This window comes from Pristiophorus japonicus, chromosome 1 (assembly GCF_044704955.1).
Source record: "Pristiophorus japonicus isolate sPriJap1 chromosome 1, sPriJap1.hap1, whole genome shotgun sequence".
Taxonomy (NCBI): Eukaryota; Metazoa; Chordata; class Chondrichthyes; family Pristiophoridae; genus Pristiophorus; species Pristiophorus japonicus.
In genome coordinates this window covers 449827748-449844933 of record NC_091977.1, presented here as the reverse complement: position 1 = coordinate 449844933, position 17186 = coordinate 449827748, and the positions used below count along the sequence as shown (strand labels likewise).

At 44.6% G+C, this 17186-nt stretch overlaps 1 protein-coding gene across 14 annotated transcripts in view; it reads right to left on the bottom strand.

Moving 5' to 3' along the window:
- LOC139275927 (E3 ubiquitin-protein ligase lubel) overlaps positions 1-17186 on the bottom strand; it is a 98018-nt gene that overhangs the window by 44739 nt on the left and 36093 nt on the right. For 13 of the 14 annotated variants that reach the window (XM_070893162.1, XM_070893185.1, XM_070893171.1 and 10 more), the window contains 4 exons: positions 16008-16050; positions 12534-12637; positions 10977-11037; positions 9154-9206 (listed from right to left, as the gene is read on the bottom strand). In XM_070893162.1, the coding sequence (XP_070749263.1) occupies positions 9154-9206; positions 10977-11037; positions 12534-12637; positions 16008-16050 (261 nt within the window). Of the gene's footprint in view, positions 1-9153; positions 9207-10976; positions 11038-12533; positions 12638-13330; positions 13412-16007; positions 16051-17186 lie in introns of those variants that run through there. The other variant, XM_070893252.1, reaches the window with a different exon arrangement.

Sequence of the window (17186 nt, the reverse complement as noted above, 5' to 3'; positions counted from 1 at the left end):
CAGCGCGGATTTCGTCCCCGTCGGGGCAGAATGGACATGATTTTTGCAGCGCGACAGCTGCAGGAAAAATGCAGGGAACAGCACCAGCCCTTATACTTGCCCTTCTTCAACCTTACAAAGGCCTTTGACATTGTCAATTGCGAGGGTCTATTGAGCGTCCTCCTCCGTTTCGGATGCCCCCAAAAATTCGTCACCATCCTCTGCCTGCTCCACGACGACATGCAAGCCGTGATGCTTACCAACGGATCTATTACAGACCCAATCCACATCCGGACCGGGGTCAAACAGGGCTGCGTCATCGCCCCAACCCTCTTAATGTTCCTCACGGCCATGCTCCACTTCACAACCGACAAGCTCCCCGCTGGAATGGAACTAAACTACAGAACCAGTGGGAAGCTGTTCAACCTTCGCCGTCTCCAGGCCAGGTCCAAGACCATCCTAACCTCAGTCGTCGAGCTACAGTATGCGGACGATGCCTGCATCTGCACACAGAGGCTGAACTTCAGGACATAGTTGACGTATTTATTGAGGCGTACGAAAGCATGGGCCTTATGCTAAACATCAGCAAGACAAAGATCCTCCAACAGCCTGTCCTTACAGCACAGCACTGTCCCCCAGTCATCAAGATCCACGACACGGCCCTGGACAACGTGGACCACTTCCCATATCTCGGGAACCTCCTATTATCGAGAGCAGGCATCGACGACGAGATCCAACACCGCCTCCAGTGCAGCCTTCTGCCGCCTGAGGAAGAGTGTTTGAGGACCAGGCCCTCAAAACAGCCACTAAGCTCATGGTCTACAGGACTGTAGTAATACCTGCCCTCCTGTATAGCTCAGAAACATGGACCATGTACAGTAGACACCAAGTCGCTGGAGAAATACCACCAACGATGTCTCCGCAAGATCCCACAAATCGCCTGGGAGGACAGACGCAACAACATTAAACGTCCTTGACCAGGCCAACATCCCCAGCATTGAAGCACTGACCACACCTGATCAGCTCCGCTGGGCAGGCCACATATTTCGCATGCCAGACACGAGACTCCCAAAGCAAGTGCTCTACTCGGCACTCCTTCACAGCAAATGAGTCAAAGGTGGGCAGCAGAAACGTTACAAGGGCACCTTCAAAACCTCCCTGATAAAGTGCAACATCCCCACTGATACCAGGGAGACCCTGGCCAAAGACCACCCTAAGTGGAGGAAGTGCATCCGGGAGGGCGCTGAGCACCTTGAGTCTCGTCGTTGAGAGCATGCAGAAATCAAGCGCAGGCAGCGGAAAAAGCGTGCAGCAAACCAGTTCCACCCACCCCTTCTGTCAACGACTATCTGCCCCACCTGCGACAGAGACTGTGGTTCTCGTATTGGACTGTACAACCACCTAAGAACTCATGTTAAGAGTGGAAGCAAGTCTTCTTCGATTCCAAGAGACTGCCTATGATGATGATGACATTTAAGGTTTTAAAGCATGGAGATGAAAGGCGGCGAAATGGTAATTTCCCCCAAAGACCGTTGGCAATAAGCAATTTATTAGCCTGTTTCGTTAATGGATAAATATCTCACATGCATTCTGTCGCGAGGTCCCTGAACCTGGGTGTTCGACAGGGGTTATCTGACATAGATCCCTCTCGTCCACTTGTGAACACAGGGGCTGGATTTTCGGCTTTGCTGTTTTCGGGGCGAAACAGAGGCGGGGCGGGAAGTCTCCGCCCAATTAACGTTAGTGATTAATTGCTTAACTTTCGTCATTTGGGCTCTTTGCCAGGGTGCAAAGGGAGGCGTTGAACTATTTTCGCAGCGCAAAAGCAGGAACCAAGTCAACTTTAGTGCGGGGCCGGGAAAGCTCAGAGAGGCGCCTTGGGAGGGGAAAAAAAAATTTCAGAAAAACATTGCCAACACCCTTACCTCACAAATCACTGCAAAAGCATAAGAAAATAAAAACTTTGGGCTAAATTTGACAGGTGCGCGACCGGTTTTTCGCCTGGGTGAAACGTCAAAACTACTATTTTTGGCACTAAACGAGTCGCACAACATTTTGCGGCTGGGCGAAAATTTCAGCAGTGGTTTTGCAGCGGCACGAAAACTTAGCACCCGCCCAATGTTTTCACCGTATGGATGAGGTCAATCAGCGTGCAACGCCGCGCTATCGCTCCGGGCGAAAAATCCATCGAGATTGCCCGATTTACCGTCCACCCAGGAATCTGCCAGAAATTATCAGTTGAACCCAGGGCGCACCTGGCGCCATCTTGAAAATGGAGCAGAAATTCAGTGCATAAAAGGATGTGAAGAAGGCGGCTGCTTTTTACACAGTGAAGTTTTGTGTGAGTTTATAGTTCGTTTTAAAGGATATTTAAGGACATAAAAAAAATAGGGGCTATACTATGTCAGCCATTATTCCGGACTGCTTTTTCTATGTAGCATCGAGCTGGAAGAAAGTTTATTGAGGAGCATTTTGAGAGTAATCGATGAGCTCACAGACATATGGGGAGAGTTTATAGACAACATAGAAAATAGGTGCAGGAGTAGGCCATTCAGCCCTTCGAGCCTGCACCACCATTCAATATGATCATGACTGATCATGCACTTCAGTACCCCATTCCTGCTTTCTCTCCATACCCCTTGATCTCTTTAGCCGTAAGGGCCATATCTAACTCCCTTTTAAATATATCTAACGAATTGGCCTCAACGACTTTCTGTGTAGAGAATTCCACATTCTCACAACTCTGAATGAAGAAGTTTCCCCTCATCTCGATCCTAAATGGCTTATCCATTATCATTAGACTGTGACACCTGGTTCTGGACTTCCCCAACATCGGGAATATTCTTCCTGCATCTAACCTGTCCAATCCCATCAGAATTTTATATGTTTCTGAGATCCTCTCTCATTCTTCTAATCTCCAGTGAATATAAGCAGAGTTGATCCAGTCTTTTTTCATGTCAGTCCTGTCATCCCAATATCAGTCTGGTGAACCTTCGCTGCACTCCCTCAATAGCAAGAATGTTCTTCCTCAGATTAGGAGACCAAAACTGTACACAATATTCAAGGTGTGGCCTCACCAAGGCCCTGTACAACTGTAGTAAAACCTCCCTGCTCCTATACTCAAATCCTCTATGAAGGACAACATGTCATTTGCCTTCACCGCCTGCTGTACTTGTATGGCAACGTTCAATGACTGAAATACCATGACACCCAGGTGTCGTTGCACCTCCCCTTTTACTAAACTGTCACCATTCAGATAATAATCTGCCTTCCTGTTTTTAACCACCAAAGTGGATAACCACACTTATTCACATTATACCACATCTGCCATGTATTTGCCCACTCACCTAACCTATCTAAGTCACCCTACAGCCTTTTAGTGTCCTCCTCACAGCTCACACTACCACCCAGCTTAGTGTCATCTGCAAACTTGGAGATATTACATTCAACTCCTTAGTCTAAATCATTAATGTATATTGTAAATAGCTGGGGTCCCAACACTGAACCTTGTGGAACCCCACTAGTCACTGCCTGCCATTCTGAAAGGGACCCATTTATTCTATCCACATCAATACATTACCCCCAATCCCATGTGCTTTAATTTTGCATACTAATCTCTTGTATGGGACCTTGTCAAAAGCCTTTTGAAAGTCTAAATACATCACATCCACTGGCTCCCACTCGTCAACTCTACTAGTTACATCCTCAAAAAATTCTAGAAGATTTGTCAAGCATGATTTTTTTCCCTTTCATAAATCCATGCTGACTTGGATCAATCCTGTCACTGCTTTCCAAATGCGCTGCTATTACATCTTTAATAATTGATTCCAACATTTTCCCCATCACCGATGCCAGGCTGACCGGTCTATAATTACCTGTTTTCTCTCTCCCTCCTTTTTTAAAAAGTGGGGTTACATTAGCTACCCTCCAGTCCATAGGAACTGATCCAGAGTCTATAGAATGTTGGAAAATGACCACCAATACATCCACTATTTCTAGGGTCACTTCCTTAAGTACTCTGGGATGCAGACTATCAAGCCTTGGGGATTTATCGGCCTTCAATCCCATCAATTTCCCTAACACAATTTGCTGACTAATAAGGATTTCCTTTAGTTCCTCCTTCTCGCTAGTCCCTCGGTCCCTTTGTATTTCTGGAAGGTTATTTGTGTCTTCCTTAGTGAAGACAGAACCAAAGTATTTGTTCAATTGGTCTGTCATTTCTTTGTTCTCCATTATAAATTTACCTGATTCTGACTAAGAGACCCACATTTGTCTTCACTAATCTTTTTCTCTTCACGTATCTGTAGAAGCTTTTGCAGTCAGTTTTTATTTTCCCTGCAAGCTTACTCATATTCTATTTTACCCCTCCTAATTAAACCCTTTGTCCTCCTCTGCTGAATTCTAAATTTTTCCCAGTCCGCAGGTTTGCTGCTTTTTTTTTGCCAATTTATATGCCTCTTCCTTGGATTTAACACTATCCTTAATTTCCCTTGTAAGCCATGGTTGAGCCACCTTCCCCGTTTTATTTTTACGCCAGACAGGGATGTACAATTGTTGAAGTTCATCCATATGATCTTTAAATGTTGGCCATTGTCTATCCACCGTCAACTGTTTAAGTATCATTCGCCAGTCTATCCTAGCCAATTCACGTCACATACCGTCGAAATTACCTGTCTTTAAGTTCAAGACTCTAGTCTCTGAATTAACTGTGTCACTCTCCATCTTAATGAAGAATTCTTCCATATTATGGTCACTCTTCCCCAAGGGGCCTCGCACAACAAGATTGCTAATTAATCCTCCCTCATTACACAACACCCAGTCGAGGATGGCCAGCTCTCTTGTTGGTTCCTCGACATATTGGTTTAGAAAACCATCCCTTATATACTCCAGGATAATCCTCCTCCACCGTATTGCTACCAGTTTGTTTAGCCCAATCTATATGTAGATTAAAGTCACCCATGATAACTACTGAACCTTTATTGCACGCATCCCTAATTTCCTGGTGATGCCATCCCCAACCTCACTATGACTGTTTGGTGGTCTGTACACAACTCCCACTAGTGTTTTCTGCCCTTTGGTGTTCCGCAGCTCTACCCATACAGATTCCACCTCATCCATGCTGATGTCCTTCCTTACTATTGCGTTAATCTCCTCTTTAACCTGCAATGCTACCCCACCTCCTTTTCCTTTCAGTCCATCTTTCCTAAATATTGAGTTCCCAGCCTTAGTCACCGTGGAGCCATGTCTCCGTAATCCCAATTACATCATATCCGTTAACAGCTATCTGCGCAGTTAATTCATCCACCTTATTATGAATGCTCCTCGCATTGAGACACACAGCCTTCAGGCTTGTTTTTTTAAACACTCTTTGTCCTTTTAGATCATCACTCATACCTGCAGCTCTTTGAGGCACAGTGCATAAGAAAGCTGCTGTTCCGAAAAGAGGTGGTCACAGAGATATAACAGCTCATAAAGGCAGACCTACAGCCTAGGGCGGCAACAGGACTGCACTGCCCGTCGAGGTGAAGGTGACTGTGGCACTTGCCTTCTATGCCTCCGGCTCCTTTCAGGCATCAGCAAGGGACATATGCTTCATCTCGCAGTACGCTACACATTGCTGCATTCGGCAGGTGACTACTGCACTGTACGCATGCAGGATGGACTTCATAAACTTCCCAATGACCAAGGAGGCACAGAATGAGAGGGTTGTAGGTTTTGGGCGAATTTCTGGCTTCCCCAAGGTTCAGAGTGCTATTGACTGCACGCACATCACCCTGCAAGCACCTTTACTCAATCCAGAGGTTTACCAAAACCTAGAGAGATTCCACTCCATGAATGTACAGATCGTCTGCGACCATACTCAGCGCACCATGCAGTCAATGCCCAATATCCAGGGAGCATCCATGACGCTTTCATCTTGTGAGAGAGCAGTGTTTCATGCATGTTTGAGTATCAACCACAAGACCAGAGCTGGTTGCTCAGGGACAAAGCTTACGGCTTCACCACCTGGCTCATGACCCCCCTCCGGAACCCTCAGACAAAAGCCGAGCATCGCGAGGAGAGCCATATAGTCACACGCAACATTGCCGAACAGACAACTGGAGTGCTCAAGCAGTGCTTCCGATGCCTGGAGCACTCTGGAGACTGCCCGCAATGCTCCCCTCAGCAGGTCTCTGAATTCATTGTGGTATGCTGCATGCTACACAACTTAGCTATCATGAGGTGACAGGATTTGCCAATGGGGATTGCAGGAGAGAGTGGAGGAGGGAGGAGGAGGGCGACGACGACTACGACGGAGTTTGGCGAGGAACCCATGCCACCAGCACTGGAGACCTCGCGGAGCTTTCGCCACTGCAAAAGCCTTGCGTCAGCAGCTCATAATTCAACGCTTTGCTTGAAGAGTGAACGGCACGTTTGACTGTTGCCTGGCCACTCTATCCCACCATGTTGACTGATCCCCCTCTTATTCTGCAAGTGAGACACTACACAGGAATGGTTATGGTGAATAAAATAATTTAATAATCATTGTAAACTTGTTAAACATAATTTTGAAACTTAAATAAAATTTGAACGTGAACAGAATTTTTAAACTTTTTAAACTTTTATAAAATAACTAAACAAAAACAACAAAACCACCCCTGCACCGAACGTCTTTTACCTCCGGCTCATCCCTTCCCACCCTCACCCTAACCCCCTTCCCTCACACCCCCTCTCCCTCGTGTCATGTCTCTACCCAAGTTGGCACCAAGAGTTCGTGCAGCACGGCGGCCAGAGTCCTGCTGTACTGGGAGGAGAGAAAATGGAGACTCCATGTGTGGATCAACTGGAGAAGCTCGGGGTATGGAAGGCCCGGCTTCTGAGTGGCAAGCCTCTTGCTCGGCCTTGCCACTCACAGGTGATGTGGGTCTGGGTGTGACACAGAGGACTGCAGTGTCACAGATGGAGGTCATCAATTGCACGTGGGCATTGACAGCCTTGCATGTTTCGCGACCAGTACGGACAATCTGTGACCCGACCTTCGTCACGATCGCAGATAGTGTCGGGATGCTTGCGGGAATCCTACCCAATACCTCTAGGAGCTGTCGGGTGAGCTGGACGCTCTCCCTGGACAGTCCCATCATGTCCAGGTGTACGTCTGCCGGTTTATCAGCAGACCGGCTTTGCCGATTCAAGCTCCAGAGAGACGGCATATGGGATTCAACCCCGGGAGTGTGTTGCTGCAGGCCACAAGTACTCGGGGCCTCAGATGGATGAAAGCCCGAGAATGTTTCATCCTCGGACGAGGTGCTGTCCAAAGGAAAAAAGAGGCGTTGACTGCATTTGTCCCACTCCCACAGACATGCTCCGTCCGCTCCTCGTCCTCACCCCCATCCTTCTCCTCCCCCCACAACAAGACAGCCTAAGGTGGAGGGTTCCATTGAAGGATTTGGCACATGCGACTCCTCATCTGGAAATAGAAAACAACAGACAAGTGGTTAGCAGCAAGGGAGGGGGCAGGGTGACATGAGTAAAGTCACACAGCACAGGCTCATTTGAAGGATCGCCACTACTCCAGAGACACTGCATCACACTGCCCTAACTCGAGTCCACAGACACTACATTGCCCCAACCCAGCCCAGCCCAGGGAGTGTGCAGGACTTACCCTCACTATTGAGCCGATAAGGGGGGGGGGGGGAGTCAGCACCCCCATGGGCAGTTGCCCTCCCTGAGGCACCGATCAGACCAGCCACTCTTTCCTCCAGGTCTGTCAGTGGCATACTTCAGGGTGGACTGCCATCAGTCTACTGCTGCTCCCGGTGATTGTGGGACAACTTTCTCTGTAAAGATGACAATGGGAATGGTTACCAGAGGGCCCATCTGCTCTTGTGGCACACACAGATAGCCAAATCACTTATACCATACTGTGTGCATTTAATACAGTCCTCTGTTTAATGGCCCTGGAATTTACACATGGTTCATGAGGAAGCCATCGAAGTGCAGAAACATCTTTTAAGATCTCAGAAAGCAATCTTAATAATGTGTAAAGATCATTCATGGTAAATAGGGCGCAACACTAAGCCTGCCTATACCAACAGCATGAGAACAAAGAGTGTGTCAGATTTATAATTTAAGTAATGAAGGAATGCATCAATAAATATATTACTTACTCTAACGATCCTGCAAAGGTCATTAAACCTCTTGCGACACTGTGTGGGGGTCTTCGGATGGCGATATAGGAAACCTCCTCATACATGCTGGTCCAAATTCTATGAAAAATCGCTGCAAGGGGTTTGTTTGCACCCCTCCTGTTTAATTCTGGCCATCTCCTTTCAACAGCAGTGACAAGGGCCTCGTTTGCCTCATTGCTGAACTTTCTGGCTCTCTGCTTGCTCCCGTCTCCTTCCATCGTGAATTAAATTTTAAAATGGCACATTCAGCCCTGGGTGTATTGCGCATGCGCAGGCGTTCTGTGACAGCTGACCAGAAGCGCGGGAAGAAAAATTGCAAAAAAAAAAAATTTGTGCATGCGCAGAAGGTTCGATTTCTTTTCGTTAGCAAATTTTGGTTCCAGCGCACAAATTCAACACCGGATTTATTGCTAACGTTCTTGACCATTTGCTGAATTTTGTGAGCTCTGGTGGTAATGAAAATAGGTGAAATCACTAAAACCTGAAATTCTAGTCATTGAACTTGCCTTTTTTGCAGTTTATCCAAGTCACCGCCGCCAGCAGGGCTGCAGCGCTGTGTTTTCCCTGGCCATCATTGCGGGGTGTGTTTCGCGGCATACGGGTCGGGGGAGACTCGAAACTCGCAGCAGTGTCGCAATGCGAACCGTTGTACACCTGGCGCAGCTCTCCCCGGTGGTGCTTCTAAGTGCCACTGCAAAAACCGACCCGAGGATCGTGACCGGGCGAAAAACAGTTGACTGCCCCATTTTTTGCCGCGGAGGGTCAAAAGCCGGGTCATTAATCCAGTCCAGGGAGTTAAAACACATGCAGAGCAGTCACCAGGCTCAAGGGAGAATGCAGCAGGGTATTTCGGAGTTATTTTGTTTAAGTCAAGCAAAATGATCCACTGATTTGGGAAAATGTAGCATGTTCATTATTTTCATATTATTACACAAAGCCAAGTTGTATTGTGAATTAAGTGAGTCCGATCAAAACAATTGCTGGATTATAAAACAGCAATACATACCAGACTTTCCCTTGACAGCTTCATATGAAGATCTGGAAGATAACAGACTAGAACTACATAAGAAATAAAATAAAACAAAGCATTTAGTGCCACTATTTCAGACCCATTATGCAACTACACCAACATTTTTAGCAAACTATGAACAAAAATAGCTGTAATTCTTTTAACCTGTTGATGTTAACAGTTCTAAAACCTTTTAAATTTATTTGTGTTTCATGAAATTGTCAGTCATATAAGAGACACTTAAAAGAAAGCATCAATAGGCTTACTTACACTGTAATGGTCAGAATAATTTTTTGTTGCGGAACTGTTGGAAAGGGTTTTAAAATGTCATCCAAATTTTTGTATCGTAGAAGGAAATTTTAAGACCCCAATACATCTTAAGATACTACAGAAAACAAAAGCAAAATACTGCGGATGCTGGAAATCTGAACTAAAAACAGAAAATGCTGGAAATCCTTGTAGGTCGGGCAGCAACTATGGAGAAACAGAGTTAACGTTTCGGATTGATGACCTTTCAATCGACCTGAAACACTGGCCCTGATATTAACGGGGCGGCTGGGAGGATGTTCGGATGGGAAATCTGGGTTACCCCGCATGCTCTGGAGTTTTAACTCCACAGCGTGAGTCTTTAGTCATTGGCAGATGACCCCCCCCACCCCACCACCATCCAAGTCAGCCTGATTGACAGGCTTAGCTTCCAATCGTGCGGGGTGGTCTCTGAAGCAGGCCGCAGGACCAGGTAGGTCCGTTCCACCCCCGGGGGGGGGGGGGGGGGGTATCCAAGCCCGTAATCAGGCAGGTCCGATTCCTGGTGGGAGGGAAAGGAGGTAGGATGCACTCATGCTCCTCCTGGCCCACAACAGCTTAGCAGCTTTAAATCAAAGACTGCCAGCCTCATTAAAATATTTAAATTCCTAACCAACGTCCTGGGAGTGGATTGGCTGCCTGCCCCTTGTCCCAACTCCGTTAAACCTGGAAGTGGGCAGGTTGGACTCAGGTTTGAGATTAACATTTTTTAACTTCGAACCCGACCCCAACACACCTGTTTTTGTGCGTTACAATCCAGCCCATTAACTCGGTTTCTCCCTCCACAGATGCTGCCTGGCCTGCTGAGCATTTCCAGCATTTTCTATTTTTACTTCTACAGAATACGCAATATGAATCATATGAGTTTTCACAGTACAAGTGGAGCGTTCAAAATCCAGGCAGCTGTGATAAGGAGCAGGGGCGGGGGGCCCCTGAGGTAAGGAGCGGGAGGGTACGAGATAAAGAGCTGGAGGGGTGGGGGGGGGGTAAGGAGCGGGGGGTCCGGTAGGCGGCAGGGCCTGCGGGGTTGAACGATTCCAGGTTCAGCAGCGTCGGCTGCAGGTCAAGGGTCGGGGGTTCCGGGTCGGGAGTCGGGAAAAACCTGCTTTGAAGACCTGCAAAAAAGGTAAGTTAAAGTTTATTATTTTTCAGCGGTTAATTTGGTTAAAAAAAAATGTCCAAAAATAGTGTCCAGATTCCGGAATATTTTCCGGATTCTGGACAACCCCACCACGGATCGGCCGAATGTCTGGATTCCAGAACATTCTGAATTTCGAAACTCCGGATTTCAGACGCTCAACCTGTACAATAAATGACAACAGAATGCTTCTTTTCTAATGCAGTTTCAGTGCCATAAAGTCTGTACCTTTTAATTCAGTCAATTTCTCTTGAAAAATAAAATCAAATGATCCAATTATTCAAATGAAGCAACTTAAATGAAACACAGGATAGTTTATGCACAATATTAATTTGGATTAACAGGTAACATGCAATTTATTAGTACTGAATATTACCTTGCAGAAATTCTTGCAGGAGAAACAGAGTATCCACTGCCTTGATGTTGGTAACGAAGGTCTGTAAAGGTGAAGTTCAAATACAATTAACATATTTAAACATACAATGATCTTAACAAATTTATGCAGCGTCAAAAAGTTACAATATATATTTTTATACATAAAAAGATACAAGTAGGCATCAATGGCTAATGGGTAAATACCCTGTACGGTGTATACCTTGCCCCTCCCTATCTCTGTAATCTCCTCCAGTCCTACAACCTGCCGACATGTCTGCGCTGCTCTAATTCTGGCCTGTAGCGCATCCCTGATTTTAATTGCTCCATCATTGGTGGCTGTGCCTTCAGCTGCCAAGGCCCTAAGCTCTGGAATTCCCTCCTTAAACCTCTCCATCTCTCTACCCCTCTTTCCTCTAAGACGCTGCTTAAAACCTACCTCTTTAACCAAGCTTTTGGTCATCTGACCTAATATCTCCTTAAGTGGCTCGGTGTCAAATTTTGTCTGATAATACTCCTGTGAAGCGCCTCGGGAGGTTTTACTATGTTAAAGGTGCTATTTAAATGCAAGTTGCTGTTGTTGGAGCCCAAGAAGTAACTGAGTAGAGTGAGGACTGATGTACATCTAGCTTCCCTCAGCTCACCATGTGTCACTTTGGTTCAGTTGAGAGCACTCCTGCCTTTGAGTCCACTCCTGCCTTTGAGTCAGTATTGCACTGAAGTGTCAGCTTACCTTATGTGCTCCAGTGGGTTCAAGTCCCAGTCTAAGATCTGAACACATAAGCTAGGCTGACAATTGAATTCAATATTGAGGGAGTGCCTCACTGTCAGAGGTAGCATGCTTCAGATGAGATGTTAAAATGAGGCCCAAATGTTTTTTCTGGTAAACATTACAAGGATCACATGGCACTATTTGAAGTGCAAGGAGTTCTGGCGATGTCCTGGTCGACTTTCCTCCCTCAAGCAACACCAGATTAACTAGTCATTCATCTCAGTGCTACTTGTGCAGCGGAGCCTGGTCTCCAGTCGTCTTGGATCCTCTTGCCACTGGACCAAGATCTTGCTCCGTCAAGCCCGTGTGGTGGCTGATGTGTAACGGCCACCCCACGTTAAAAGAATTCACGCACAGGCATCTTCCACCGTTTAAAATGAGTTCATCAATCACCTGAATACTCATTTTTAGTGTGGAAGCAAGTCATCCTCAACCCCGAGGGACTGCCTATGATGATGATTTGTGAGACACCATTGTGCACAAAATGGTAGCTGCATTCACCTATTAAATGTACATGAACTTTAAAGCAATTCTTTGTAAGTGAAGCATTTTGGGATATGTCTGAAACATTAAAGCAATTTAGAGTGATCAGCTAAAGAAAATATATTGGCTGAAGCTCTACTGATATAGAAAGATTTTGCACACGCCAATAAAAGCTACCTTTCCTTTATCTACTAGCTTGCCTACAAGGTATTGTCAAATGTTTTTAATATTTAATAAAATTATTGAAAAACACATTTACTATTTAAAAATGACTTGATATGCAATTATCTTAACCTGCTTACTTACGCCATTCACTTGAAGAGACAGGCAGGGCACAACTAGAATCCAGAGGCTGAGGAACGTTCTGGAGACTCTGATAACTATTTCCAATGGAAGGTACAATGGTACAACTGAAAAAAAAACATACATCAGATTTTATCTTTTAGAGATGAAGGAATGTACTGCAAAGGGGCTTGTATTTTCAGTCAGTAGTAAAGATGGAGAACTCAACTCTCACTCAATTCTTTAATTTCACCCTATTGACAATATTTTAAAAATATTCTACTGATGGCTGCCGAATACTTAGTTAAATTGAAACAACTTATTTTCTCTGCTGAAGTGCAGAGTATGCAAAATCCACTGAAGAAAATACTAACCTCGGAGCCGAAATTGCACCAGAGAAAGGCCCATTAGTGGGGCCCTAAAGAATTTTCATCCGGACGCGACAGCCAACGCACCGCCCGGAATTGCCCCCGGGGCTTGGCACGCAAAAAGGGCTTTGCGCTGATGCGCCCCAAGACCAACCCGTTACCGCCCCACACATTTGTTTGCTCCAAGACCGCAATTCCACGCGATTTGAAAGCTCACCTCACTGGGCGATAAATTTTCTTTTAATTCAAATTATGCACCCCAAACCTACGTGGGGCAACTTTGGGTCGGTACTGTCCACACTCGGCCCATTGTTTGGCCCCAGTAAGAGCTGTGAAATCTAAATTAGATCATCTACTGTGGATAGGCCTCCAGCTTTCTCCAGTGCAAGATATCAATTTCGATCAGTACAAAGCAAACATTTGGGAGGTGGTTCAACAGTTTCACCGACATACCCCATGGTGGTAGGATCATTCTTCAGCACTGGGTCAGAGGAATTTGAAACTTTGTTGACGGCTCTAATGTTATCAATACTGCCAAACTGAAAAATAACAGCCATTGATGAAAATGTTTCTGTTGCTTTTTTAAAAAATAAACCAGCACCGCAACTCACACTCGATGACAATTCATTAAATTACTGAAATCACATCAACAAATGTTATTTTCTACTGTGTTGACTGTATCTAGGCATCACGATGAAGTCAAACAGGCTGGTCTCAAACATACATCGTAGAAGGGGCTATGTAAATAGTTCTGTAATAAACTCAGTCCTGACTCTTTAGATGGAAAGTATGCTCCAAGTCCATTCTGTTTTTTTAAAACCATTAATAATCAATTAAATTTATAAGAACTTAATGATTTCCAATTACTACTCCACAGTAATACTGATGTTAATAGCTTGTTGGATAATTCCTGTAATTATACAATGCCACAGCACCTCCACTTTCATGTTTATATATCGACTAATAACATCTTCTGTAGCAATGCTTGTGGACGGAGCAGCAAGCAGGAGAGAGTGTGGTTAACTCAGGGAGGTCACAGAGCAGTAGACAAATGACCAGGACCATCAAATAGGAGGCTGGGTGGAGGAGCAGTAAGGAAGGTGGAGGCACAGAAGAAGTCCTCCTGGTGATGCTGGTGACAATGAGGTTGAAAACACATTAGTAGGCATTACAGCATTCATCATAGGCAGTCCCTTGGAATTGAGCAAAACTCACTTCCACTCTTAAAACGAGTCCTTAGGTGACTGAACAGTCCAATACGAGAACCACAGTCCCTGTCACAGGTGGGACAGACAGTTGTTGACGGAAGAGGTGGGTGGGACTGGTTTGCCACACGGTCTTTCCGCTGCTTGCGCTTGATTTCTGCATGCTCTCGGCGATGAGACTCGAGGTGCTCAGCACCCTCCCAGATGCACTTCCTCCACTTAGGACAACCTTAAGCCAGGGACTCCCAGGTGGTCAGTGGGGATGTTGCATTTTTTCAGGGAGGCTTTGAGGGTGTCCCTATAACTATGTGGCCTGCCCAGTAGAGCTGATCAAGTGTGGTCAGTGCTTTAATGATGGGGATATTGGCGCATCTGCCCTCCCAGGGGAATTGTAGGATCCTTGACACTGTCATTACAGCATTACGTTGTTAACAACAACTGTTTTTTCATGTTTGGTGTCTTACTGTGGCAGCTGAAAGGGACCGCAATGTTTTTCCTAGTAATACCAATTGGTTCACTATTACTGAGGGGAACAGATCAGAAAGGATAATTCAATTATTTCCTCAACACGTTATTGACTTTTACTGTAGAAAAACAGCCAATCGGAAAATTGGGAATAAAGCCTACATTGAATCAATCAGAAAGTTCCTCCATGAGGCTTCAGAAAGACAAAAGTTAAATTGATAAATCCCTATGCATTTATTTAAGTTTAATGGTCGTTTAGCAGAGCGTTCCTTCTGCTAAACGTTTCACCGTTTAATATACCACATGAAAAATTTGATGAAGCTTTTTAGTTTTTAACATTTTACTCCAACTATTGAAGCCTGGAAACTAACCCTTAAAATACTATATAGATCAAACAGATCTGTTCACAAATCTTAATACGGATTACTCAAAAATGGTAACAATGCTTTTTATGTGAACATTTAAACTAGAAACACCCCATGTTAACATTTGAAGACTCGGTATGTAATATGTAAACATTTATAATGAGAATCAGAAATGTGAAAACTTTATCTTCCTGTCATGCAGTAGTTGCAGATATCCCACCACTGGTGGCGCTGTGGGTCAAGTCATCAGTTCCATCGCCATTTTTATTTTGTTTCTTTCCAAAAACAAACCACAGCACATCATTGTGCTGATATCTGCTGCCTTCTAATAGTCGTCCCAGCCTGTCTTTCAACATGCCCACTTGTCTCCTGACCCATTATGGTGATCTAGCCTTGGGCTCCAGCTTGCCTGCCCTCTTGCCCGCCCTCTTGCCCATTGCCATCCGCGATCCCAATCGCGCTATCCCAGGCCTCTCCTGTCATTTTCACTGATAAACCAGCATCTCAGTGCTCAAACTGTAATGGCTATTTATATATAAAGCCTAATATATTAAAAACCACAAAGCCTAATATATTAAAAACCACACACTTCTGGTCAACGTTTTCCATTATTAATTCTCACGTCCACATTTATAATGGAAACTAGCTAGCTAAACTTGTCGCACTGTAATTACACTGTCCAGCCAATAGGATCACTTCAGAGAAATGCCTATGCTCCAACCAACTCTACATCTCTACTTCCCAAACTACCTTTACTTTTTTTTTTAAAAAGTAAAAGGACAATATCAGAAAGAAGCTTGCACTATTTAAATAGATTTACACAACAATGTTTTTGTTATTGATGCATTGATATTTAATGCAGAGAGTTATTGCAAATTCTGTAGTTAACTGCACTCGAGTGTACCATTAACATTTTTAAATATTCTTACTGCTTCATTTCTTGTTGAACACACTTAGTAAAAGTATGCTGTACAGGTATTTGCATCAATAAATCTACCACTGCAATAATAGACAAATTTACAGGAGTTACAAAGTATTTCACTTCTAAAGTAATCACCCACAGAATAGGGATAATCACGAGCAACAGGGACTTACCTTGGCTGAGGATGTATAGCAAGAGAGTCCTGGGAAAGATGTGCTGAAAGACACAATTCAAATGTAAAAGATGTTTTTTTAAAGTTATATTTGAAAAGATCACTTTTACAATTCTCTTCTAAGTCATGCCTATTTTTTCTTCTGCTTTAACAGACTTTAAAATTTTGCATTCCAAATTTTTTCCTCAACAAAATAAAGTTATTGTAAGTTAGGCAGATTTAAATGTAGACAGAGGAATTTACAAAGGAAACTTAAAAATAAGGATGGGATGTATGATGTTAAAATGGGGTCTGAATTATGTCTGGATGCTATGCCCCAAATACCCTTTAAACTTGCTTCACCCGAAAACTAAACTTGGTCTTTATTCACTGTGTGCAATGGCACTGAAAATCAACTAATTCCAATTATAAATACAGGGTACACTAAAAATGCTCCCCGTTTCATTAAAGAAACTTGTGTTCCTGTTAGATACATCATTAATGACATAATTACATCAAGAGGCCCCTTGGGGAAGAGTGACCATAATATGGTGGAATTCTGCATTAGGATGGAGAATGAAACAGTTAATTCAGAGACCATGGTCCAGAACTTAAAGAAGGCTAACTTTGAAGGTATGAGGCGTGAATTGGCTGAGATGGATTGGCGAATGATACTTAAGGGGTTGACTGTGGATGGGCAATGGCAGACATTTAGAGACCGCATGGATGAACTATAACAATTGTACATTCCTGTCTGGCATAGAAATAAAAAAGGGAAGGTGGCTCAACCGTGGCTATCAAGGGAAATCAGGGATAGTATTAAAGCCAAGGAAGTGGCATACAAATTGGCCAGAAATAGCAGCGAACCTGGGGACTGGGAGAAATTTAGAACTCAGCAGAGGAGGACAAAGGGTTTGATTAGGGCAGGGAAAATGGAGTATGAGAAGAAGCTTGCAGGGAACATTAAGACGGATTGCAAAAGTTTCTATAGATATGTAAAGAGAAAAAGGTTAGTAAAGACAAACGTAGGTCCCCTGCAGTCAGAATCAGGGGAAGTCATAACGGGGAACAAAGAAATGGCGGACCAATTGAACAAGTACTTTGGTTCGGTATTCACGAAGGAGGACACGAACAACCTTCCGGTTATAAAAGGGGTCGGGGGGTCTAGTAAGGAGGAGGAACTGAGGGAAATCCTTATTAG